A 24,652-nucleotide genomic window follows, 5' to 3' on the forward strand; every position below is an offset into this window, starting at 1 on the left:
AATTATCTAACCATCAGAATATTTTTTAATGTCAATACTTCTCTGGGTCATTGCATGAGTAGATGCAATAACAAGATAAAAGCATGCATAAGAAATAATATATACAATAAAGCGTTCTATTTCACTATATACGTTAAGATTAGGCCTTCACTTGGAACGTCATGTTCCGTTTGTCCCACCCCAAATAAAACGTAACAAAAATAGGTTGGACTTTGTAAAGCTTAGAGGCATAGAGATATGCAGATGAAAAATGTAGTAAGAATGCCTAGCTGGGAAAGGGTGTGATAGGGCTATAACACAGAAAATGAACAGGGTAGAGAAGTTAAATCATATATATTTACATAATTCAAACACATATATATATACCTGATGAAACTGGAGAGCAATAACATTAAAAGTAAACATAGATAGCTGGTGATAAATGCTTAGCATGAATTTCAGAGAAGATTGGACGTTTATAAGGATAGGGATTACCACACACAATATTTTGGATGGGATTAACAACAAAAGCATTTTTGAAAAGAAGTGGAGCCTTAATGATCGAAAATATACCCTGACCTTTAATTACAAGAGGTTTAGAATGAAAGCTTCCTCCCCAGGCAGTGTTATTCCATATTCATCCACTATGTGGGTTCTTGCATTTTCCTTTGAAAAGTCAGAGCCAGGATGCCAGATGAAACACTGGTCTGATGCAGCCTAGATTTTCAAAGCTATGGGAGACGTAGGATGCTTTACTTTTCATGTACACAGTGTGAGACATTAGGTCCGTGTTTTTCAGAGGGAGCTTGTCATCAGTTCCCCAAAATACAAAGAAACCCACAAAATCCTCAGGCAATGAAGGTTCGGCTACAGTGCAATACTTCATTCATTCGATTAAAAAAACCCACTGCTTGTAATCATCAAGGTAGAAGACCTGGAAAGCAGTACATGTTATTTTTATTTCTGTTTAAAAATAACAACAGTGAACCCCCCAAATAATAATTAATAATGGTAACAATAGTAAAAGTAACTACATGGTCCGCTTTGTGCAGTACATTTCTTTCTTCATGCTCTGTAAGGGAAGGGTTGCTATTTACGGTATGCTCCAAGTCTGCCTTTCAGAAGACAGCCCAGCTTGGCTGGACAGCTTTCAGTTGCTACTAGAAATATGTCACTTATTAGGAACAGAGGGGATGTTTATCACTGTCTCAAGGGTTACTTTGGCTGAGGCGAAGAAACAGCTCAGTTATATAATGGAAAGAGCTGGGTCAAAGGATAAGAAATTTATACAGCGTGTGCTCAGGACTCCAGCAGTGCAGACTCCGTTTCTCTCTTGTGTATCTCGCACAGACAGCGAGTGTGACCACGGCTATACAGGTCTTCCCACCTGTCCCCAAAACCACCTCAGAGCTATGGGGGCTGAAGTCACCATTAAAAAAAAACCTCTCCCCAAACTTCTCATTTGAGAGAAAAAGACTTGTCCTCCCTACTGCTTCTTTTGCCCGCCCGGTATCTAGTCAGTGTTCAGTCTGGTTGCCCATCAAGCAGTCACGGTTCAAACCCTCTTCCACGTGAACTGGAAATGCCAGCTCTAGCAGAGAAGTTTGAACACAGCACCGTTTTAACGGGCGCTGAATGTCACCGGCCCTTTTAGTCCTCACCAGGGTTAACGGGGGGATACTCCTTACCATAAATGCAGTTCTGATTTCTGGTGAAGCAGCAAAAGGAAATCCAACCCTGCCCGCTTTACGCACCGAGTACCGCACGGCATTTCAGCAGGAGAGGGACAGTTATAAAAAGTTGAATCTCTGTTTCCATCTGTTTATGTAAATGCCAGAGGTCTCATTTCAGGCTAGCCAAAACAGCAAGCTCTCTCGCAAGAAAAATAATCTGCTCCCAGAGCCTTTTTAAAACCTCCTCTCCCTGTTTTCGTTCCCGGTATCAAGGGCACGCTTCAGACGAAACGTTGAACTAAGGATCAAATTTTCAAGCACGAACCCACAATAACACCGGTAAACAAATACCGGTGCGGTCAGCACAGCGTCTCACCCTAATTACCAAACCCTGAAATCGGCCCCCTACCACGGTGACCTCGGTTCCTCACCGTGGTTGGGGGGGGGGAGTCCCCTTTTCGTCAGGCAAGCCGGGTGCTGGGGCGGCGGTACGCGGGCTGCCTCTGCCCCACGCGGGGAGGTTCCCTCCCCGCGTGGGGCAGAGGCAGCCCGCGTACCGCCGCCCCAGCACCTGTTGCGCCGCCATTTGGCCGTCGGAGAGGGGGACAGCGGCACAGGCGGCCCCGCTCGCCTCCTCCTTCCCCACCCGACAACTTCCCGGGGCGTAAACGGCCGCGCCAGGTGCCGCCCTCGCCCTGAGGGGACGCCGAGCGGTTGGCGGGGCGCGGGGGGGGGGGGGGGGAAGAGCCGAGAGACGCGGCCCGACTTTGGCAGCGCGGCCGCTGAGCTGAGGGCGAGGAAGCTATTTCTGTGGGAGCGCGGCCGGCCTACCCGCCTGCCTCCTGCCCGCCCCGCCGGCCCGCCCCTCACACCAGCCCCCCCCGGCCCTCCCCCGCCGCTGGCTGCCGGCTGACAGGTGCGCGCTCCTCCGCGGCAGCAGTAGCGGCCCCGCTCGCCCCCGCCTCTCCCGGCCCCTCTGCGTGCCCCGCGCCCTCACCAGCCCCGGCTCCTCCGGCCCCCGCCCGGGACGGCCCCGGATTGTTTAGTCCTTGGGAAGCTGGTCTGGGTCCAGATTTTGCTTTGATCCTTTCTTTCGTTCTTTTTTTTTTTTTTTAAGAGAGGGGGAGAGGAAAAAAAAAAAGCCAAAGAAAAACAAAACCTGGAGACACAGAAAAGGGCTCTAGGAAAAAGTTTTGGATGGGATTATGTGGAAACTACCCTGCAATTCTCTGCTGCCAGAGCAGGCTCAGTGCTGCCTTCTCCCCAGCGGCGCAGCCCGCGCCGGGCGCTGCTGAGAGACGCCCGGGCCTCGGTGCCGCGCCGCCAGTGCCTGCTGTGCCGCAGCCCCTCGCCCCGCCGGCCCAATGCTCCTCCTCGGGCTGCTCCTGCTGACATCTGCCCTGGCCGGCCGGAGGCAGGGGGCCGCCGCCGAGTCCGACCTCAGCAGCAAGTTCGCCTTCTCCGGCGCCAAGGAGCAGAACGGTAAGGAGAGGCAGCTCCCGCCGCCGCCGCGCAGCCCGGGGCAGGGGCAAGGCGGGGGCGGGCGCCCGGCCGGCGCGGCGCGGAGCGGAGCGGAGCGGGGCTCTCTCGCCTGCGGGGCTGCCCGGCGCCGCGGAGGGGTGGCGGGTGGAGGGAGTTGGGGGCGGGGGGGGCGGGGGGAGCTTCGCGGCCGGTCCGGGCTGAGCGGGGCTCGGCAGCTGGGTGTTCGCCCGCCGCCTTCAGGGGAGCGCGGTGGGTAAAAGGGCAGCGGTTAGGCGGCCGGGAGGGACCCCAGCGCCGGCTCGGAGGCTCCCTCCTCTGCGGTCGGAGGTGCAAAGTGTTCCCCCACTCGCCCCTCACCACCACCCCCCACCAAAAAAAAAAAAAAAAAAAAAAAAAAAAAAAAAAGGCAAGGGCCCGCGCACCTTTGTAACCTAAATGCCTAGCTCTCGGGTAGGGGGGTGGGTTTTTGTGTCTGTGCGTGAATGAGTAGTATTTTGTACGGGCTGGAAACGAGCTAATCCTGCATAGGAAATGAGAATTACTTTCAACTTTCAAGTGTACCTGAAATGTTTAGAAAACTCTCAAATGCAAGTTCCCTTGGGCTGGGGCTGCGCAGAGCTGGAGAAAGACTCCTTTCATACAGCAAGGGCAGCTTCGGGGTGTGTAATTTGCTTAGCCTCTGAACTCCATATGATTTACATTATTCAGATTTTTAAGTGCCTTTCCTCTTGATCTGCTATTATGAAGTCATTTTAAAGAATATTTTACAAACTGAAACGTTATATACTGCATGAAACCACACTTAGTGTAGAATATCTAAATTTAAGGCTGTTAGCATACATTCATGGAAACCCTGGTGCTTAATGTATGGGGTGGGGGGGGTGGGGGGTTTGAAAAATTTAGTACTTTGCATGTCAGCTAGAACAAGCTTTCTCCCTGGGCACAAACCAACACAAAAGGCCAAGCCGGGAGCTCTCAAAACTCTCTGAACTGTAATGAAATAAAGCAGAAACGCAGATTTGAGGCTAATTCAATTCTCTCAACTTTGAACTTGGGACTCCCCAGATAAAAGTATTCTACGTCATATCTTTTAATAGAAAGCAAAGTTTCAGAGAGCTCTTGCAAGTGCTCTGTGAATGGGTAGAATATGCAGTGCACCAGTGAGTTTAGCAGGGGGAGATTAATACTGCTGTGGCCTGCTAATGTCATGATATATGGCACCTGTGGACTGCCGGAGCTGCTGATCAAAGAGCAGCATGGGGATCAATCTCTAATCAGAGCAACTGTGAAGGGCCAGAGGAAAGTGATCAAAAGACTCGGAGACCCAGCTATTCTGACAGGAAACCAATCAGACTTGGTGCACAGTACAGGAAATTATCTGCTCTGTGTGAGAGAAGAAATCACTTTCTACCCCTTCCCAGCTTACCTGACATTTAGAGGCTTTAGGGCACCAGTTTGTGACAAAATGGACTTGGCACTAATATACTAAAATCTCGTGCTGTTATGCTGCCTTCTGTCAAATTTGCATGGTGTGCGTGTGAAGAGCATCGACACGCAGAGAATTACCATTGCTTTGCTTTAACTTTGTCGGGACTGGAAAGAAACCTGCTATGCTGTCAGTCTTCCCTAAGAGGTTTGTTACAGCATAATGCAGCTGGGCCCTGAAGGGCCACCAGGGTCCAACAATGGGAGCACAATAGTGTAAAAGGTAAATCATATGGCATAGAAGCAAAACTGATGTAAATAAGTATATGTATACGTGACAACACAAACTAGATTCTGTTCACATATATCAGAAATGCAGCTGCCTCAGGTCAGGCTTCAACTGGTTTGCGATGCAATTTGGCATGCTCTAAAATACAGTCACTACATCTTAGAACAAATGCAAAGCCAGGAGAATATTTTTTTTTTCTTTTTCCTAAAAGTGCCCTGAAACAGTATTCTGTAGGAGTTTGCACTCACAACAGTCCAGGTTCTTCTTGTAGCTTACTTGAAGTTTCCTTTTCAGTTGTTCAGTTGCAAAACTTATTTTAAAAATTAGCACAAGTTGAGGTACAACTAAGTACCAACCCCTGACTTTTCTTGACTGATTTTAATTATTTGGGGGATCAGTAACACTGGTCAAACCAGTTCTTACTTGATTTAATTAGAGTGATTTTTACACTCTGCTGCAATCTAAAGATTGTATAGCTTTTAGCTAGAGGCAGGTTAAAACTCCCTGGAGTATGAGAATGAGATATTGCTGTTCGCATGCCAAGTAATCTTTGGTCAGGAGAGAGGGAGATTTTTCACTCACGCACTCTACAAATAAAAATTCTGTCCTCTACTTGTAAAACTGCTAAATAGCCAAGAAGTTTTGCAGTAGAATGGATTACAGTGTTACTCGGCTGCACACGTGGGTGCTGTAGCTATTGCTTCAAGGTGATACTGAAGATGTCTATGACCAGTTATTAAATCAGTGGGACTACTTTTGTTACAAAGGGTAAGCATATGCTTAAGGATTTTTTTTTCATAATTGGTATTTATTTATTAGCAAAATGATTATTAACTTCAAAATTACAATTGGACTCGATTTATTTACTAAATGTAGACATAAGGAGTTCTCTTGTTTCTGCTGCATAGTGAGGGTCATTTTAGGTGGCATCTTGCTAGTGTAAAAATTTCTTTGTAATTGTAAATTAGATAGTCTTAGAACACAGTATTTTGCTGCTAATTCCTAGGAATTCAGTGTGATGGTTGTTGTGGGGCCAGTGTGGCTCCGCTTGAAACCACTTAAAACTACCTCCTTGTTTTTATTGGCCCTCTGTTATAGTCAGATTTTCTTTAAGAACAGGTTGTATTTGTAACTCTGCTTGACAGTCAGGGGCTTTATGTGATTTCCTTGAAAAATTTATATTTATCTTTAATGTGTTTATTTTATTCGACTGAGTAAATACTCATCTGGAGGATCAAAGAAGTTTATGCAGCAATTTTCTGGAAACTGAAGTAGTAGTAAAAGGTGCGTGTAGTGATGGCTCCCATTTATCTGGATGGATTTCATTTCCACAATTCTTTGTCATGTTGAAAACCAGATTATGCTTTGAGGGGTTTTTCATACTCAGGTGGCTTTATCAGTTCTCTTATGGCTGGCTGGTGTATTTATTATCATTTTTCCACATTGAAGTAGAATGTCAAGAAAAATTGATCACTCAGTTTCTTTTGAGGAACAAAACTGAATCTCTTGCATATTGAATTTGATTACATGGGTGGTTTACTTATTTCTTCCTTCTATTATAGTTCTCGCTACTTTTCCATCTACTTTTGACTGCTGTTTTTATGTAGTATCTTCATCCTGTTTCTGTAGTTTCAGCAATGTTTGAGGAAGCTATTGGTGGATTGAGTAATGTGAATGACTTAATTCTAATGACTTAACTCTGGTGGTCTGAGTGCCCCTGCTTGTGTGATATTATTAGTTTGATCTAGATTTGATTACAACATGAGATGGCAGGAGAATCTAAGTTCTGTTTTCTTGGCTGTCTTAGGACAAGATGTGATAATATTTAAAGTAATTTTGCTAAGCTATCAGCTGTTATGGTTTCTATGACAAATATGAGGAAGTTTTTATAGAAAATAATGTAAAAACTACTACTGGGTGCCATAAGCAATGAAGTGTATAGCTTACATGGTATGTATATTTAAAATGTAGTAGTGATTACTTCAGAAGGCCAAGAAACTGAGCTCAGTTAGCAACTCACCAGGGCCAACTAGTTAGAAATACTAATTTTTCTGCAGTCAGTTTCAAGTGTGAATGAACAGCAGTAAACAGAGTTGCTGAAGTAAATCTTAGAAAACCAAAGTACTTATCTGATTTCCATCGATCCTGCACCACAGGTAATGTACCCGTGATTATCTATCTTTTGATAGATCTTAATTTCTTTAAGTTTGTTGTGGTTTTTTTTTCTTCCCCCACATGAATAGAAACTCTTAATAATAAATTTCACTAATTGATCACTTCATAATATATTTCTTCTGGAACAGGCAAGGCTTATGTCGCTTAAAACAAACAGGAGCCCTTGAACTGGAGTTTGAGACTGGCATATCTCAGGCCATCCTTGGAAAAAGTTGGTGGATGCAGCTGGAACTGAGCGAGTAGCTGAAGTGCCAGAGGGAGCTTCTGTCGTCACCTCAGTGTGTGCGTGGCCTCACACACCTCCTCGCCTAGAGGATTCCCCAGTTCATGTATCTCCAAAGGGAGCCTCCAGCTTATTCAGGGACAGAGACAGCATCACATTGTAGAGTTTCTCATTAAGTCCATTTAACTCAGGCTGAGCACCTGAAAGAAGGTGTGGATGTCGAAACGATACAGTGCATTGAGTCCTTGCAGATGGGAATATAAGTGCTTTTGCTTAAGTGCAGTCATTTGAGTGCAAAATTATCTCTTATAAACCAACATACTTTAAAGCAGTGGGAGTTGGCGCTACCGCTGCTGACTCTTGTTGAATTGCTGAGTGCCAGTACAGTCTGTTGACTACTGCTGGGTAGCAGAAATTTTCTTTGTTTTGAGAAGATAAGGAAGTATAAAATCTGAGCATGTGTCATCTAAAGGGAAACTTGATAGTGATGCAATTTTTCTCAAGTTTAATGTATTTCAGTTTAGTCCAAGACTTGTTTTGAAATGTTTTAAAGCCCTTTTCCTGGAGAGTGCAGAATTGCACCACATCCTCTTTTGACTTTAAGCAAAAGATTGTGGCAAATTAGACAAGTTCTTCAACACTGCAATAAATTGCAGTGGAAGAAAGTTTTAAAAACTGGTTTCTGCCTTTGTAGTTGACTTCTGGCATATTGTCTGCCATTCAGCAGAGTGCTGCTTGAGACTTCTCCTTAGTCCTGCTGCTTCTCTCAGTTTCTTCTGTTAGGTAGAAGTAAGGGGTTTAAAAGCAAAGACCATTTGCTACTTGTTCCAAATATGTAGGCATTCCAGCCTTCCCATATCTTTGTTAAATATCTTGAATGGAATTTAAGAGAGAAACAGGTAAAAATCTTATTTTTTCAGTAACTAGTTCCTATTAGGTTTGCAGGTCAGACTTTAAAGCTTTATGTCATGTTGTTTGGGTGTTTTTAGTTTGTCTGTCAGTCAGATACAGAGTTTTACAACAGAGAAGAAACGCAGGGCATACCTTGAGACACTGACAGTTATACTACCAAAGGGCTTATGTTGAACTTCGTCTTCACATAAACATAATGTCTTTTATATCTTACAACTTCATCCAAACCCTTTGAATCTAATTATTACATAGTCAACATGTAATAGCAAAGTACTGGTTTGCATCCTACAGCAGTGGTTGTGCATTATAGCAGAGTGGTTTTGGGGGTTTTTGTTGCTGTTGAGTAGTTGCTGTTCTTAGTTTTTGCTATGTCTGACAGTTTCTGATTACTAGAAAGAGGATGCACTGTGCAAGCCCACTTCCTTTAGCTGGAAATGAGCCTCCTCAATTGCTTTATAGATAGCTCTTGGCTTTGCCAGAGAGCCATGCCTTTGCTTTTTAGTCATAAAGTGCATGCCATGGAAAGTACACTTCCTGGTGTGTAGCGTCTTAGGAATTGGCCTATATGTAAATAGTCTTTTCGCAGAAACCTGTGAGACTTAGAAAAAGTTACACAACAGAAAATGAATATAGCTAACATGTAGAAATGTGTTTATTTTAGTAGCACTTAGGTATCTGTATGAGTGCTTAGCTGTTTTGGAGTTTCTGAGAAATTAATTGTATGTTAAAACTTACTCAGCCCTGTCATTCCCTTTTGGGGAAAACTTTTGCGGCTTGTGTTTGAATGTGAAATGCTTTTATTCAGGTAGGTGAGTGAAAATTCATAACGTGCTACTGTGAAGCTAAAATGTAAATTTGTGTTTTCTAGAGGCTTCGTTAAATTGTAGGATGTTATTTTAAGGTGGCAATGCCAGGAAAATTTATTCATAGCTCCATCCATAGACATCCTAGCCCTAGAGTTCATCAGTCTTCTGATCTTCTCTTCTTGATATCCTTCTGCTGAGATTTTATAAACATATGCCCAGTGTTACATTGGGTTATTTGTGCTTAATTTCATGATCCTACAGCATACTAAGCAGTTTTCTTTTAGGTGAACATACTCCATCTTACAAAGCATGTGTACAATAGCACCTATACACGTTTTCATAACCTAATTGGTTTCTACAGAGGTTGGTTGGCTGAGTGAGACAAGGCAGGACTCTAGACCCTCAGAGAGAGTCTTATACACAGAGAGTAAAAAAACTATTAAAAAATTAATGTAAACAAAAGGAGAGAGCCCAGCTAATTCCTTGGTCTCCTGCAGGCCTTCTGCATTAGGGTTAGCAAGGGCTGCCTTTCTTCTGAGTTTAATTAGTTCTATTCCAAATACTCCATCTTTGTTAAGCATGGCCACAATTTTGGACTTTGATGTTCACCTTGCATAGGCATGACTGTACATTTGCACTGGGCTCCTAGGCTGCTTGGCTTCTTGTCACTGTGGATTCCACTGAAGTCCTCCGAGTTTGTGTGCCACCCCTCAACCTGTTGTCAATGTGCTTTTACCCTCACCAACTAGACTGTCAGGTGAGCTGGCTGCAAGTCAAGTTAAAAGAATTCATCAGCTGTTTAGTTAAGTCTCTTTGAGCTGCTGGATTGTTATTTCCCTGTGTGGCTGTTCTCATTCAAGCTGGGCTAATTTGAGAATACGCAGGTTAACTCTGCAGTGAAGATGTTAGCAGTGCTAGTTGTGCTTTTTTTTTTTTCTTCCTGCCATTTTCATATGCAGGTGTTTGGGGCTGGGGAAGGAGAATATGTACCTCCCAGATACTACAGTCCAACACAATACAGGCAGAAGCAGCATTTGCACATTAAATAAGAAAGTGTTCAAAGGTTATTTACTGTGTAGTGGCATCATCATTTTATAGTAGTAAAAATGGGCAAGTTGCAAGGCAGTAACAAGTAATACCTTTTTTCAGTGGCAACGTGCCTTTTTTGTGAATTAATCCTCATAAATTATTCATTAATCTTGCGCTTTGTGGTAAATTCATTCAAGGTATCATTATAAACACAGATGTTTTAAGGAGATTCTTCTAGGGTGAAGAGCACCTCTGTTCCTCTAATCCCTGAAAGCCCAAAACACTGAAATTTCTCCTTGAGTTTGTTAAAACTGATGATCAGCTGTATTAAAATAGTATGCAGGGATGGCTTAGTTTGATCACTGTTGTACTGATTTCTTTACATGAAGTGCAAGGTATGCACTGGTTCTGACTAAAGCCAGGTGAAGGACCCGGTGGTGGCAGGGTGGCGAAGGCTTTCCTCTGGTCACGCACCTTGCCAGCACTGTGGCTGGAAGCAGAAATCTTTGGTTTGAATTTTTTAGTACTCTGTTTTCTAGATGAACAGTGGCGTTAGTTGAGTAGCTATCCTTTTATGTTCCCTATGATACTACAGTTCTACTAAAGGAAAGCAAGGGAGGTCTTCTAAGCTTTCAGCAAATGTCTGGCGCAGCCGGTGATAACTTTGAGAGCTGGATTTAAACTCCCTTATCGCCCTTACGCAGCTTTTCTCGAAATGTTAAGTCTGTCTGTCTCGGAAAAAGTAAAGAATATCTTGGGAAAAGGAAACAATGCTGCTTGTGTTTCCTGTACATTTAATTCCTTTTTGCATTGCTTCTGCTGTAATATTCTTATTATGAATTGGCAATAAATTATGTAAGAAGGTGGGGGGCAGGAGGTTAGATGCTGCAGTTAATTAGGGAATTGGTCCTGTAATCTGATAAATGGGCTTCAAACTAGGTTCAGGCAGTAAAAGGTAAAGGAGTGGTGCCTTTTCTGTAGTTTCCATATTCTACATCTTTAAACCATTACTCAGTTTGGCACATATCAGCAAAGTTGTAATTTTCTGTGAAGGAAAAGGCCAGGTGTAAAATACCAGGGAGTGTCATATTTGAGGAGTAGCTTACACTAGAAAAATGGTTTGGGAGACGCTCTTAACACACTTTCCACATCAGTCCATACCTGTTAATCTCTCTATGCCACTTTTTAAGCATCATTTGTTTAAAAGCACGTGAAGTGGGAAAATGACTTTGCTGGAAGCTAATTTGTGAAATAATGCATAATATTACTTGTTTTAATTGTTATCTTTAGCTACAGACTTTTCCACAGAATTCAGTTGTCCAGTCTTTTATTAAACTGTTATTTGGGGTGCTTCATTGGATGAGCCATTGCATGATAGCAACTAGAATATCCAAGAAGTTTGATTTTTTTTTTTTAAATTATTTTTTTCCCCAGTGTATTTCACCATGTAACCATCTGACTGCCTTCACCCTTGTTCAAAACAATCAGAGGCACGAGTCTTAGGGGCTCCACGTTCCTTCTTGGATTGACAGGAAACCAGTACTCATTTTATACAATAGTTAAGCATTAAAAAAGACATATGGCACAGGAAATTCTTTTGCTGTGTGTGAAGGTATGGCATTTCCAAACTGAAAGTGTTGTTCTGACTATTCCACCGGTAGTGGTGAGTTATAGGAGGCCACTTCCATCTGCAGAGAGTCTGTTTCACTTGCTTGTGGTTCTGGGGCTCATTCAAATGCTCTAAAACAAAATAAAAGGAATGGATGTAATAACTTCTTTATGGAAAAGTCATAAAAAGCTACAGGGCCGTGTAAACAAATTGGGTCATTTACAAGATTTTTAAGTGATGGAGATTCAGTCCAAATTCAAAGGTGTGGATTAGGTTTTACAGTCATCTTGACTGAATTTTGCCCTCAAGAAGACTTTATTTTTCTGCCAGGAATACCTTTGACACTACAGATGACAAATTCTCAGAAACACTGTTTTCAAACATTTTGGTGCATTCAGAGTAAAGCTGAGAAGCAGGAGAACAATTCAGTAGTATAATTTCACCTTTTTCTAGGTGAATGGAGGGCCTTTCTTGATCCACATGGTTACACTGTAAAGCTGTAGTGGAACTTTGTAGTGTTCCCGGGGAAAATAAACTAAAAGAGTTTCCCTTCTGGATTCAAACATGCCTGAACTAATTACAAAGCAACCGTTTTGGCTCTCTGCTCTGTTCGTATAAATAGGTTTGCACAGAACAGCAGTGACTGCGATCCAAGTTAAACTGTACTAGTCACAGAAACTTATGCTGGATCTAATTGAAGCATTATACATTATGTCTATGGTGCGTCAACTCACAAGACCCTTGTTTCTCATTTCATCATTTTTCAAAGAGTACTGAAAAAGTGGAATGGAAAAGAGGATAACTAATAGTTTTGTGTGTTAAAATGCATTCCGCAGGGATATTTATATGCTTCAATGTAAATGTAAGGTTGTGTATGGACAATTTTCTCAAGTTTGGGGAAGGGGCATTGGTGTTAGCTACTATGGGGTGCTTACCTTCTCATGAGATGTGATTGCTCAGCTCTGCTATTACCAATGCAACTTCACCTACCTTTCATAACTCTGCATGCACTAAAATCTGCAGATCATTTCAGAATGAAAATAACTTTACTCAGTGCAAGTTTGGAGTTAGTTGTAATTAACTGTACATGGGTGAAGCTACCTATTTTTAGGTACAGGGCTAAATAATGAATTGTTGACTCATCTTTTAGATGCTTCATACTGCGCCTGTGAAAATAATAGTTGTTACTTGGGAAGTGTATTTGTGTGACTATACAGTATTTGAAGAAGCTCTTCAGAAAGTGAATTCAAATGAATGTTGCACTGTACAGTGTCGATTTGTAAAAAGGTTTGTATTATTGGCAATTTGTGTTTTAAAAATACAGTTTTTGGAAGTGGTCTATCTTAATATCTCAAGGCTTTGGTGTCTTACTACTTAGTGTGTTGTTACACAAGGAGATCCATACCTGCAAACACTTCTGTTGCTTGTGTAACTATAGTGGACCTGAAAGTGAAGTAAAGCCTCGTAATTGAGAGCTAACAAGTAATGGCTCCAAAACAAACATGATTTCTAGACAAGGAGATGAAACTGTTGTATACGACCTTACCTAAAAGCTACTTTTTAACATATGAATAAGGATTCTTGTTGGGCCTGCTTTCTTTTCTTTGTGTCATTCAAAAATCCCCAGCCCCAGGGCACACTGCATATCTGTAGTCAGACTAGAGTCTAAAACTTGAAATACTCTAAAAATTTCTGCTAAGCACTCACTGTATTTCTCATAGTACTTGCTGGTATAGGAATTCACAAAGTACTTGCCTCTAGTGCTAATGCAGCCTTGTAGTTCTTCGTTCTGAAGTGGAGATTGAATTTGTGATGAACAGTATCATTACTGCTAAGGGCCTTTGCCAGTAGGGTCTTTCAGCAATCTTTACCTATTCTCCTAAGATCCTTTATAAAGATTGGCATAAGATGATGAGAACAGCCATCTTTTTGGTATCTTCATTGGGGATCTCTATTTTATACCTGTTCTCAGTATGTGTGTGTGGAAGTGAGTGTCCTAGGATGAGTCTAAACAGGACTTGCAGAGAGTTTTTCAGCTCAATAATTTTCATCTCAAGAGAGACCATAGAGATTGTCTTTGATCTTGCCTAACACCTCAAGAGTGCCACACCTCAGTAAAGTGAGTGTACCAGTAGAGAGAGCTCTGTTACTTAAATATCTACCTGATTTGCAAAATTATCTTACTGCTTGTGGGGGAAAAGATGGTTTTGTATAGTTGTCAAGTAGAAACGTAAACATGTTTCTAAAGCACGTGCTTGCCTTGTCAGTGAGAATCTTACAAAACTCTGATTGGCCTCATTAGTCAAGACGCATGTGAAGGTACTTTGTAGTGATAATACCTGATGAAATAGTTGTGATATGTTTCTGTATTGTTACTGCTTTTAATGTAATTACCAAAATCTGGACCTGGTCAGTTCTCTGAATTAGGGAAAGAAATGGATGATATATGTAGTATATCTCTAACACTGTCTGTTAGTTTTACAAGATCTGTAGCTTCTCTTTAAGTTTGAGAATCTACAATGTTACCATGAAGAATACTGTTTCAAGGTTGGATCAATGCCCTTGCATAAAGTTGATTTCTCTTGCTCATTATTGAAAAAAACCCAAATCTTGTTAATGGTTCTGATGCACCTGAAACAGTTTAAAATATTTCACCATAGAGTGGAGGCTTAGTTTTCTTATGGACCATTTTAACAGCACAACATTTATTTCTAGCAGCTGTTGTTTAATAGATGGTCTTTAATTACTCAAATTTATAGTTATGTGCACTTGTATGTGGTTTATTCTGACATTTTTATGTATGTGGATGTTTAATGTATGTTTGTTCTAATTCTGTTTATTGAGGTATATTGTTGGGCTAGATTGACTTGTTCAGATTTTTTCACTTTCGGGAAGTAATTGGTAAACTTTATATTCAGTATTTGCATTTCAGATGAGAATATGTTCTCTGTAGCTTTTGAAAGAGCAAGAATCTCTTGTTTTGAGTTGGCTTGGGCAAGCAATTGCGAATATTGGAACTAAAACTATTTTGAATGAATTAAAAGTGGGTTAGCAGTATGTTAAACGGGTCTCCAAATGTTCAATAAATGAAACAGTGTATAGTTTAAATAGTAATCTTGTATGTATATATGAAGATCAACTAATGCTAGGTAACATGACAAATTTACATTTCACTTTCACTTTCTTGGGTTTGGGAAGAAAGGAATTTTCCTTGCTCTTCTACGTGTCAGCTGTTCTTACATTCATTTAATTCCAGGCAATAGGGTTGTTGAACATGTGGATCATAGTCCAACATACAGCTTGGATGTGGCTGATATGCTCCACAGAGGGATAATGTCTCATCTGTGTGGCTGCATCTGGTTCACACCATCTGGTTTTGGAATGTGCATGTGCACCCAGATGTTGCTACTGAATACAGAATAGAGTAGCTATTGATTTCTGAGTCCTGTCACCTCGGCCCTTCTTCAGGATCTTAGAAGACAACTCTGGAATATGTTTTTGGTTTTGTTTTTTTAAGTGAATGGTTTTATAAATGAGTTGCAGCACCCCCCCCCCTTTTTTTTTTTTTTTTTTTTTTTTTTTCAGTTGCGTCTACTGTATCCCCTTGGCTGGCTTAAGACTTCAGGCAGCTACAATATAATGATGTTAGTTTTTAGTCACAAGTAGCTGTTTTTTCAGTTATATTCACTCTTTTCCATCGTTGTTTTGCAGGATAGTAATTGCTTTGAAGCTTGAAATCTTCCCTAAAAGACATTTTGTAAAGTACTTAATATTTGTGGTAATAGACTGCATTTAGTTAACTCCTGCTCCTGCTTTAGTCAAATCCTTAATATAAAGGCAGTTCTAAACTTGCTGCTTACTATAATGCATGCTATTCTATGTACTAGTGATTTATTGTATTTACTGCTCCTTTAAGTATGAATACTTCCTTATAGATAGTGTATTACTAGCTGACTAGCTCTAGTCCTTAAACTTCCCCACTGACAATACTTTGGATAGGTGTAAAAGATACAAAGATATATTGAGGGTTTTGTTCACTAAGGTACCCCAAAAGTTTTCAATGTGTATAAGGAATTGCACTGAAGTTGAGAAGTGATTGGATCTGGTTACTAAGAAAAAATGACATGATGCACATTTGCAAGATTAAGCTATTGTTATTAATTCAAAGCTTGGAAAAAGGAAACATGTAGCAAGGTGACTTCTTTTTCAGACTTTTGATGGTGTCCATAAAATGTGAAATGAAGTTTAGCAATTGTATTCATGTTTGCTATTGTGGTTGTGCCTGTCTAGATATAAAAATCATTTACTGCATGTGAATTGCTTTCTTATCTGAAAAAAAATGAAGTTAATAATGGTTCAAGTGTAATAAAGTTTATTTATGGAAAGTAGTACTTGTAAGATAAAAGCTAATCATACTTCCATATTTCAAGCATTATTTTCTTTTATAGTTCTCTTTCATTCAGTGCCTTTCCTAAGCTAAGGGATCCAAGCTGTAGGTAGGACTTCCACCCCATTTACAGTAAAATATTGATGGGCAGATATGAAAATCTGTGCTGTTGATAAGAATTTTAAAATAATTTGAGAAGAACTGTAACCAAAAAAAAAAATATGCTTCTGCCTTTATGCTAACAGAGAAATGGTCTTTTCCATCGTTCACAGAGTAGTTGAACAATGTTGGATGTATTATAACTTAGAGATGTGGTATTCATTGAGAGGTAAAGACAGAAACGTGAAAAGGAAAACAGTGTTGAAAGCCATGTATAAGAAAGAAAAAAAAAAAAAAGGTGTTAGCATTGAACCACACTGCATAGAAACTGTCTTTCTGTGCATCTTTTTTCTTTCTGTAGTAGAAGGCTGAATAAAAGGGTTCCAGTACAGTAACTCTTCTTTGATTACCAAGTGTGGTTAAATTTTTTTGATACTGTTGTGCATGGGTATCTTATAAGTCTGCTAGATAGATATCACCTGATTTTTACATCATGTAAAGGTATTGAAAATGGGGGCTTGGAAGATTTTTCACGGTGAAAATCAGGACATGAAGCTGTAAACAGCAATGTCTGCAATCTAGTTTTCATAAACACTGCAATATACTGGCTTGGTTTGTCCTACAGCATGACTGAGAGCTCTTGTTGAGGTCCTGTTCCTCAAAATATAGGATGTGTGTGGCATTGGTGGTGGTTGTTCGAACAGGTAGGTCTTTATTGTCATTCAGCTAAACTTCTGGTAGGCAAGCATCTAATGCTTCATTAACTATCTCCTGAGGCTGGCTTGTTACAAGGCAATATTGGTAAGTCATTGGCTTTGCATTTATGTTATTAGCCCATAATGATCAATGTGAGTGGAGGTTTACTTTTTCAGAGAAAGACATGAATACTGTGCCATTTTCTCTCCCACTTCACATTAATCAGAGTTCACATCCAGGGATTGAACAGAGAAACCAATACTTTCATCTGTGATAGTTTTTCATGCTAAAACATTCTTCAATGTCATGTAAGCATTTATATGTCTGATGAAGTACAGATAAAAGTAGCAGATTCTTAGGCTTTTTATCAGTATTGGATTCTCAATATAAACAGTCTCTATTTTTCTCTGTTTTCTTCTTGTACGTTAAAATCAAAATTTCAGACGCAGCCTTTTGAATTGCTTGTCTTTTGTGTGGCTAGTAAGTGTGGTTTTAACCGACAGCTTTGTAACAATAATTTTCATTACTTTAAACGAGAGCAAATAATAATACTTTTAAAAATCAAGATCAAAGTATTTAGAAAGTGAAACTTAATGGCAATGGAAAAATCATATGTGTCTCTGAAAATTCTCAATATATTTTCTTTTCTGGCACATGCTTATGTTGCCACTAGGAACTTGATCCTTAAAGCAAACTGCAGAATGGCACCTTGGAGCCAAGATAGATTCAGTGCAACCATTTTTTTTATTTTTTTGTTGTTGTTGTTGTTATTGCTGGCACTTTTGGAAAGAATGATTTCATAATGCCTGAAATATTTCTGAGGAGAAAAAAGGTTGCCACCAAGATGTCTGTCTTTCCCTTAAATTTTAATTATCCATATGGGTTGAGGAGCTCAGCTTAGAGCTTGTGTTATACATGATACTGCTAAGCAGTAAATTTTTTTCTGTGTGTACTTAAATAAATCCAAAATAGGAGGAACATAATGTTATACCCTCTTTCAAGAGTTGTGTTTACAGTTAAGAGTGCTTATATTTATAAACCATGGGGAGGCAGTCTTTGTTGAAATAAACAATTGCTATTTGTAGGGCACAGAGAAGCTCATAAGAAGGTAAACCCAACTAATTATTTACTGAAAATTTTAACAGTAGTTGTTTTGTCAAAGTGAGCATTGAATCTCTGTTGCACTGGTATCCTGATAGGCACAGTACATTAGAGTTTCTAGATACATAGGCAGCCAGTTGGTCTAACTCCCTGTATTATATCTTAAAAGTGGCTTTTTCAAAAGTAACAAGAGTATCTATTAGAAAGTTTTAAATTATGATCTCTTAAAAGGAGGGCCAATTTCAGCCTGACTTAATTTGTGATTGAAAGCTATCTACTGGTTGTGATGTACCAAGTGACTATAAAAGTCAGTGGGTGGTTTGGTTAAAGAGGGAATAGTGGAAAACAAGTGCATTCCTGTGGTAGGATGATGGGAGAAGGAAAATGAAGTAAAAGAAATTTAAGGGGAACCATTTCGTGGCTGTTGGAAAAACAGTGGCTTTAGCTTTAATGAATTCTGTGTTTTTGAGGGTTTTTTGCGTGTGGGGCTTTTGGTTTTTTTTAAATAAACCAAGCCCTAGGGGAAGAGGGTGTGATCCAGACAGTGGTTACAGTGTTGATTTTTGAGTAGAAAGGTCGTCAGGTTGCACCTGCCAAAAAGATTTTGGTCAGAAATGGTTAGATGTGTATTTATGTATGATGGGGAAGGCAGGAGGAAGAGGAGCTTTGGTAGTTTCTCTGTCTGTGAACAGCCCTGGAGACCCTGGAGTCACCTTTTGCAGAAATAAAAGTTATAAAGGTCAACATGAGGCTTTGAGTGCTCAGCTAGCATCTGCTTTCTGTCAGTTAGAGAAGGGCTAGAGGGAATGATCTTGCATGTAGCTGGAGTGGTCTGTGATTCAGCTCTTGAAAACTGAAAAAAACCAAACCAAACCCCAATGAAACAACCAAAACCAAATCAATCCTTTTGTTTAAGATCACTTGATTACAAAGAACACACTGTAAACATATTGGGATCACTTGCTCAAATGTTTATGTTACTGCTACCCTTTGTAGCAAAGAGTAGAGAAACTCCATAGGAAAGCTTGTTAAAAAAGAATTACAAAGATCAGATCAAAACTAGAACATGGTCTTAAAAAAAAAAAAAAAAAAAAAAAAAAAAAAGAGGAGTCCAATCAAATGTTTGCCATGTTTGGCAAATAATTTTTCTCCAGATCTTTTCCATGAAAGGTATTGATGGTTTTCCCCTAGGTGATGTAAAGAGGTACTTTCTCTGCAGTGTAGGAAGAGATGCTACTAAGACACTGTCTCCTGCATACTGTCTTGAAATAGAAGTGACAGAAGTAAGGCAAAAGTAATAATATTGTACAAAATTTAAGAATGTCTTTAAGCAAACAAGATCCAACTCGAAGAATCTGCTTTCGTTCTCTGACAATTATTAAATTGTGTTTTGCTTTTAAGATGGGTGCTGCTGTCTTAAAATTCTTGCTGCTCTGGAATTTCCTTCCCTTCCAGAACTGAAGTCTTCTGTATGTAACTCAGCTTTCCTGAATTTTCTTCCTTTATAAAAAGAGTACCCAGTATATTGGTTCTGGGTACATTTTTTTCCTTACTACTTCAAATGTCTATTTACAAATACCAGTTCAAATAAGAATATTACATTCAAAGAGATTGTGTCCAGAAAGTAACTCTCTGAATAGCTTCAGATACCTCACCATCTTTCTTACAGTGAAAAAATATTTATATGTTGTTAATGTCTCAGGCTTGGTATGATTCTGTTTTTTTTCTATAGCTTTCTCATAAACACATGATTTACTTAAAGACCTGACTTTAAAATTTTAACATCTTAATCTAACTGCAGAGGGTTACCTAATGATGATAATGCCACCTTCAAAAATTGTTTTATAACTGTTAAAGATGTAGCTATATATTAGGCTTTAGACAGTGTTAACAACTTTCTTGAAGTACCTGCAGAAATCTCCCAGGATCATGAAGACCTTTTTATTGCTTCCTTGATGCACAAGCATTGCCAGGGACTTTACTTAGTGACAGTCTACCAGAGTAACACTTAAGTTGTATTTCTTAATATCATGGCATCATTCAAGTAGTAATAAAGCATGAGCAATTGAAAGCACAAGGTCTAGCTATTTATCCCATTCTGTTCCTGTAATTTACTTGAGATTAGCTTTAGCCACTACTTGAGTAGGCTTGCAAAGAAATATAAAGTGTTAGATGAAGAGTATTTGGAGACAGTGTGGTACTCTTCCATCTGTATTGGTACTGAATGTGATATGATAGAGCTCCCGTAATTGTTTGTGGTTTTTTGGCTGTTTGTTTTGTTCTGTTTTTTATTTCCTCTCCCTGTACTCGTGCTGGAAGTTTGAGATAGTGACCGAGACCACCTACCACTTGCTGCAGGAATAACACACTGCTTTGACCAAATTCAAATCAGAGGATTGCTCTTGGTTCCCGTAAATTTCTTCCTAAACACTTAATTTTCTTGCTCTACAATAATGCCTTTGGTTTAGAGCAGCCACTAATTAACTACTTTTTCAGTTGTTTATCCCCCATTTGGATCTGTAAGAATGTGCTTGCCATCTGCCCAGTCTTACACAACTTTGGATATATTTTAGTATTGTTTGGGATGTTTACATGAAAGATGTGACTAAATTTCCATTTATTTTGTTCAATTTTTAACTTGTGGAAACCATAGGAAGAGAAGCTGTAGCAGTTGTGGTGCTGGGGTTTGAAAGCACAGCTGAAATCTTTAAGAAAGAGAAGGGAAACAGAACAGAGTTATAGGCAGAACAATTACAAAGCTCACTCAGACATGACTCCTATTTACCAAGAAAAAATCAGTTAAGAATTACCAAATTACTTTCTAAATCTGGAAATTTTTAAAGATGTAAAACTTAAGGTTAATTAGTTTATTAAATATGAGGCTGAGGAGAATTCAAGAAAAATATTCTTGATTGTACTCAAAAAAAAAAAAGGTGCTTTGTATTTGAGATGAAACAATTTTATTAAAGGTAGGCAAGGAGAGGTAATTAAAGATATGGAATAATATGTGCATTTTGAATATCATCAATGGTAATGAGGCCAAAAGGAAGAGATAAGGTTAAGTATAATGCTGTGATCTACAATACTGTAGATTAAATGAAAGCACTTGTAATGTAGCCCGTGTGCCAAGGCAACTCCCTGAGAAATATCTAGAAGGTTAATAGCAGCCATTCCAGGCCAAAGGAGAGGTCTAGTTAGCTCAATGTGTTGTGCCTGACAGTACCCATTAAGGAGCGTAATGATGATTCCCTGATCTATTCTCCTGCCTTCTAGCATTTTAGTAGTCAGAATTTTTTTTTAGGGTGCAGGCAGAATTTTGGGGTTTGGTAGCCCAATAGTTTTTGGAACCTTGTAAACTTTTGCTGTCTACAGTTTCTAGTGATAAGAAAGTTTAACTGTGTAACAAATATCTTCTGTTTGTTGCTTCACACACACTATTGGATCTTTTTATTCAATATCATCATCTTCTTTGGTTTTGCCTATGATTTTTTAGATTTGAGCTGCTATTGTGGAGCCTCACCTGAGAGCTGCTCCACGCTTTGGATCTGCCACATTCTCCTGTATAGTGTTTGTATGTATATCTGTAGTAAATATACACATAGGTATGTCTGTAGATATAGGAGATATGAATAAAAATGCATATAAACTATATCTCTTCTGGTATTCCAAGTATCAAAAAGTATTGGCAAGAAATGTTCAAGATAGGAGCACACCATGGGTTTATACAGTGATAGTGTTTTCTCTGGTTCTCTGTGCTTTTGCCGCAGGTTCTTAATATTCAGGTTTTTCTCTTAGCAGTGTAAACCTGTCCCAGTAGAACAGACAGCAGCTCTGCACGTGGGAAAGACACTGAAAAATTGCTTTGTATGGTGCTCTGATCTGGGAGTGATGAGAACTGCAGTGAGATGAAGCCATAAATTTCACAGGAGCAAGCCATTTCCATGTTCCACTTCAAGTATATCATTGTTAATATGGGTAAAAGATGTTGTCGTTCAGGTGATGACTGTAAAAATGGGAAGTAAACATTCTTAAGTGTTCTTCCCTGAGCATTAGGTTGTGGTGTCAAGTGGTGTTCTGTTTGTTTTGGCCTTGGTTTTCTTCCCATAGACTTTTTTTTTTTTTTTTTTTGGTTTGTAAACTGTCAGGACCAGAATCTACTCCTCCATTAGGCCTCTGCCTAAGAGGAGCAGAGACTTTTTCTTCTACCTTACCAGCCTGCAAAAGGAACAGGTCTAGTTACTGAATTTATATGAAGGGCCCTTTTCCATACTGTCATTGGCACATCACAGCTCTCTGAGGCAGCGTGGAGGCTGTGAAAACTGTGGTCCATTTGCCATTCATGCGAGGGAAGGACGTGTATGTGTAGGAAAGTTTGTTTTGCATTAGATCTAGAGATGTTTGAGCATCATAATGACAGTGAATTGTCCTTGCCTGTTATTTTAGCTCCCCTGCTGAAGGGAAACCTGCCCTAGAAGTAAGCAGGTTCTTCAGTGTAGCCAATGATATTTAGATCTTGAAAAGGAGTTGCCTGTCTCCTATCCCTTTCCTTGCCTTCTTTCTGACTTGAATTTTATTTGTAAGAAAGTTTACTAGTGAGTTTCACAGGTAAGCCCATATTTTTTGTCTATCTTTTCTATGATAGTGACTGATTTCCCCTACCTGCTCCTTTTTAAACAGAATATTTTCTAGGTTTCTTGATTATTTTTAAATGAAGAAAAACATATCCTTCAGAGTACCAGATACTTCACCTGACTGTATCTTTCTAGTTTCTTTTGAGTCAGCATTTGCATGCCATTCTGCATTTAGGAATGTGTTTTTTGACTGCAGCCAAAGTATTATTTTTTTTTTTTTTTTTTTTTTAGTGAAGTATATTAAAGGGAGAACTTGTGTACCTCTGATGCCTTCTGTCCTCTGAAGTTCTAGTTATTATGCACACAACAAATAACACCTACTTAGTCGATAATCCTCATTAACCTCATCAGGTAGGGGTGACAAGATAAACACTAGGTAGTAGCAGCTACTTGTTTTCTGATAGTATTTTTAAATTCTGCAGTTCTAGAATTAATGTTGCTGACATAGCACTATTATGTTTAAACTGTAGAATTGAAAGTCAGCTTTAATTTTACCCTGGGAAGTGATTTGGTAAGCATTTTTTGTTTGAGATGACTTACAAGAAATAATTTTCAAGATTGCCTTCTATGTTTAAAAATAGCCTAGCAATTGAACTATTAGTTGTCTTGTTTTGTTTTTCTTTTTTTCCATCTTTAATGGATGTTGGGAGGAGGAATGAATTCTGCAGCCACGAAGAGCCTAAAGCATGCTCTGCTGAAATTTTTTTCTTTGTCTTCAGTAGTATTCGATGACCCTGTTAAGTAAGGCCTGTAGTGATCCAAGCCTGGTTCTTCATGGGCAGCATTAACAGCAGGGACTGGTGTCCCTGAGGATGGTGTCAGTGGCACGCTGCTCACCAGCAGTTCTTGTCTGCGGGAAGCCCTTTCGGAGGGAAAAGGTGCTTGCTGTGAGATGTGTTTCTTGATTGCTGCTGGATCCAATACTGATCACCTGGGCCTTTTTCCCTAGTCTCCTGTCTCTGTCTTAGGAGGGGCTAAAGGTATTGGGAGAGGAAAGGAGAGAAATGATGTTCAGTACACAAACTGAAAAATGCTTATAAATAGATTTGTATTTTTCTTTATTTGGAGAATATTATGTGGCTTTATTCACTAAAATAATTAGACTTTTATGAAAATATAGGCTGAAGTGGTACCATGCTAGGTGAAATGTAGTAGAAATCTCAGATCAAGTTGCTAGTATTTCCTTTTCTGGCTTGCTTTCAACTGTGCCTGTGAGCGCAAAGGAATGGCATGTATTTATACATTTGTAAATAAGATCCCACACATTTTCCGCTTGAGAACATGTACTCAGACCTTTTATGGTCAGGAAGGGGTGTTTCCCTCTTGTCTGTGAGCTACCCAGAGAACTACACGTTTCCAAGTATGCAGTTCAGAAACTCAGAGATAATGCTTTGTAAACTTGAGTTTAAATAAAGAAGTTTGGGGGATTAAAGACAAAAAAAGTATTTTTCCTCTTTTTTCCAGTAGAAATATACTTTAGGATAAACAACAGGTTTTGAAGTCAATGTTCTTGCTAAGCTGAATTGCCTCATTCAGCTTTACTTCTAAAAATAACACTTAGGTCAAGCTCTCATGACTATGTTTCTTCTTTTCAAAATGTCTATCAAGAGAAATTCAGTTAATAATGGCTTACTAGGATGTCCAGAACTTATCCAGAACTCCTCCTGGCTATTCAGTGTCAGTTGATCATAATGGATCAACATACTCTAGGAATAATATTCTTGGAATAAATGATTTTGTGTTTTAAAAAAACCCAACAAAACACAACAAAACCACACCTAGGTGACATGAAAATATTCCAAAAATAGTAGCTCCTCTTAGGTCTGTTATTTCATTTATTAAAGCAATTTCTGAGTCAATTTGACTGTTTGACTGATCTCCAACCCCATAAGATGGATGCAGAATACTTAAATGTCACTTATTAAAAAGTACTGTTGTGCTGAGTAATATAGAAGGCACAAATGCAGTAGTTATGAAGCAATTTAGCTACAGAGAGCATAATAAATCTGTTATCTTTCTTTTATGTGAAATGGTGAACTGTTTTAGGGAAACTGTAGTGTGCAGTACAAAATACATGTACATGTGGAGTTTAATTTTCCACTGACTATCACTTCTGATCATCAGAGCTTTGAAGAC

General features: G+C 39.6%; 1 protein-coding gene across 1 annotated transcript in view; it reads left to right on the forward strand.

The window, feature by feature from the left end:
- Window positions 1–2,536: 2,536 nt before the first annotated feature.
- The window catches only part of PDGFC (platelet derived growth factor C), a 140,678-nt gene continuing 118,562 nt past the window's right edge, over window positions 2,537–24,652 (forward strand). Inside the window, exon 1 of the mRNA XM_075029394.1 lies at window positions 2,537–3,134. Coding sequence (XP_074885495.1) covers window positions 3,017–3,134 — 118 coding nt within the window. The 5' untranslated portion in view covers window positions 2,537–3,016. The remainder of the gene's footprint in view (window positions 3,135–24,652) is intronic.

This window comes from Buteo buteo, chromosome 1 (assembly GCF_964188355.1).
Source record: "Buteo buteo chromosome 1, bButBut1.hap1.1, whole genome shotgun sequence".
Taxonomy (NCBI): domain Eukaryota; kingdom Metazoa; phylum Chordata; class Aves; order Accipitriformes; family Accipitridae; genus Buteo; species Buteo buteo.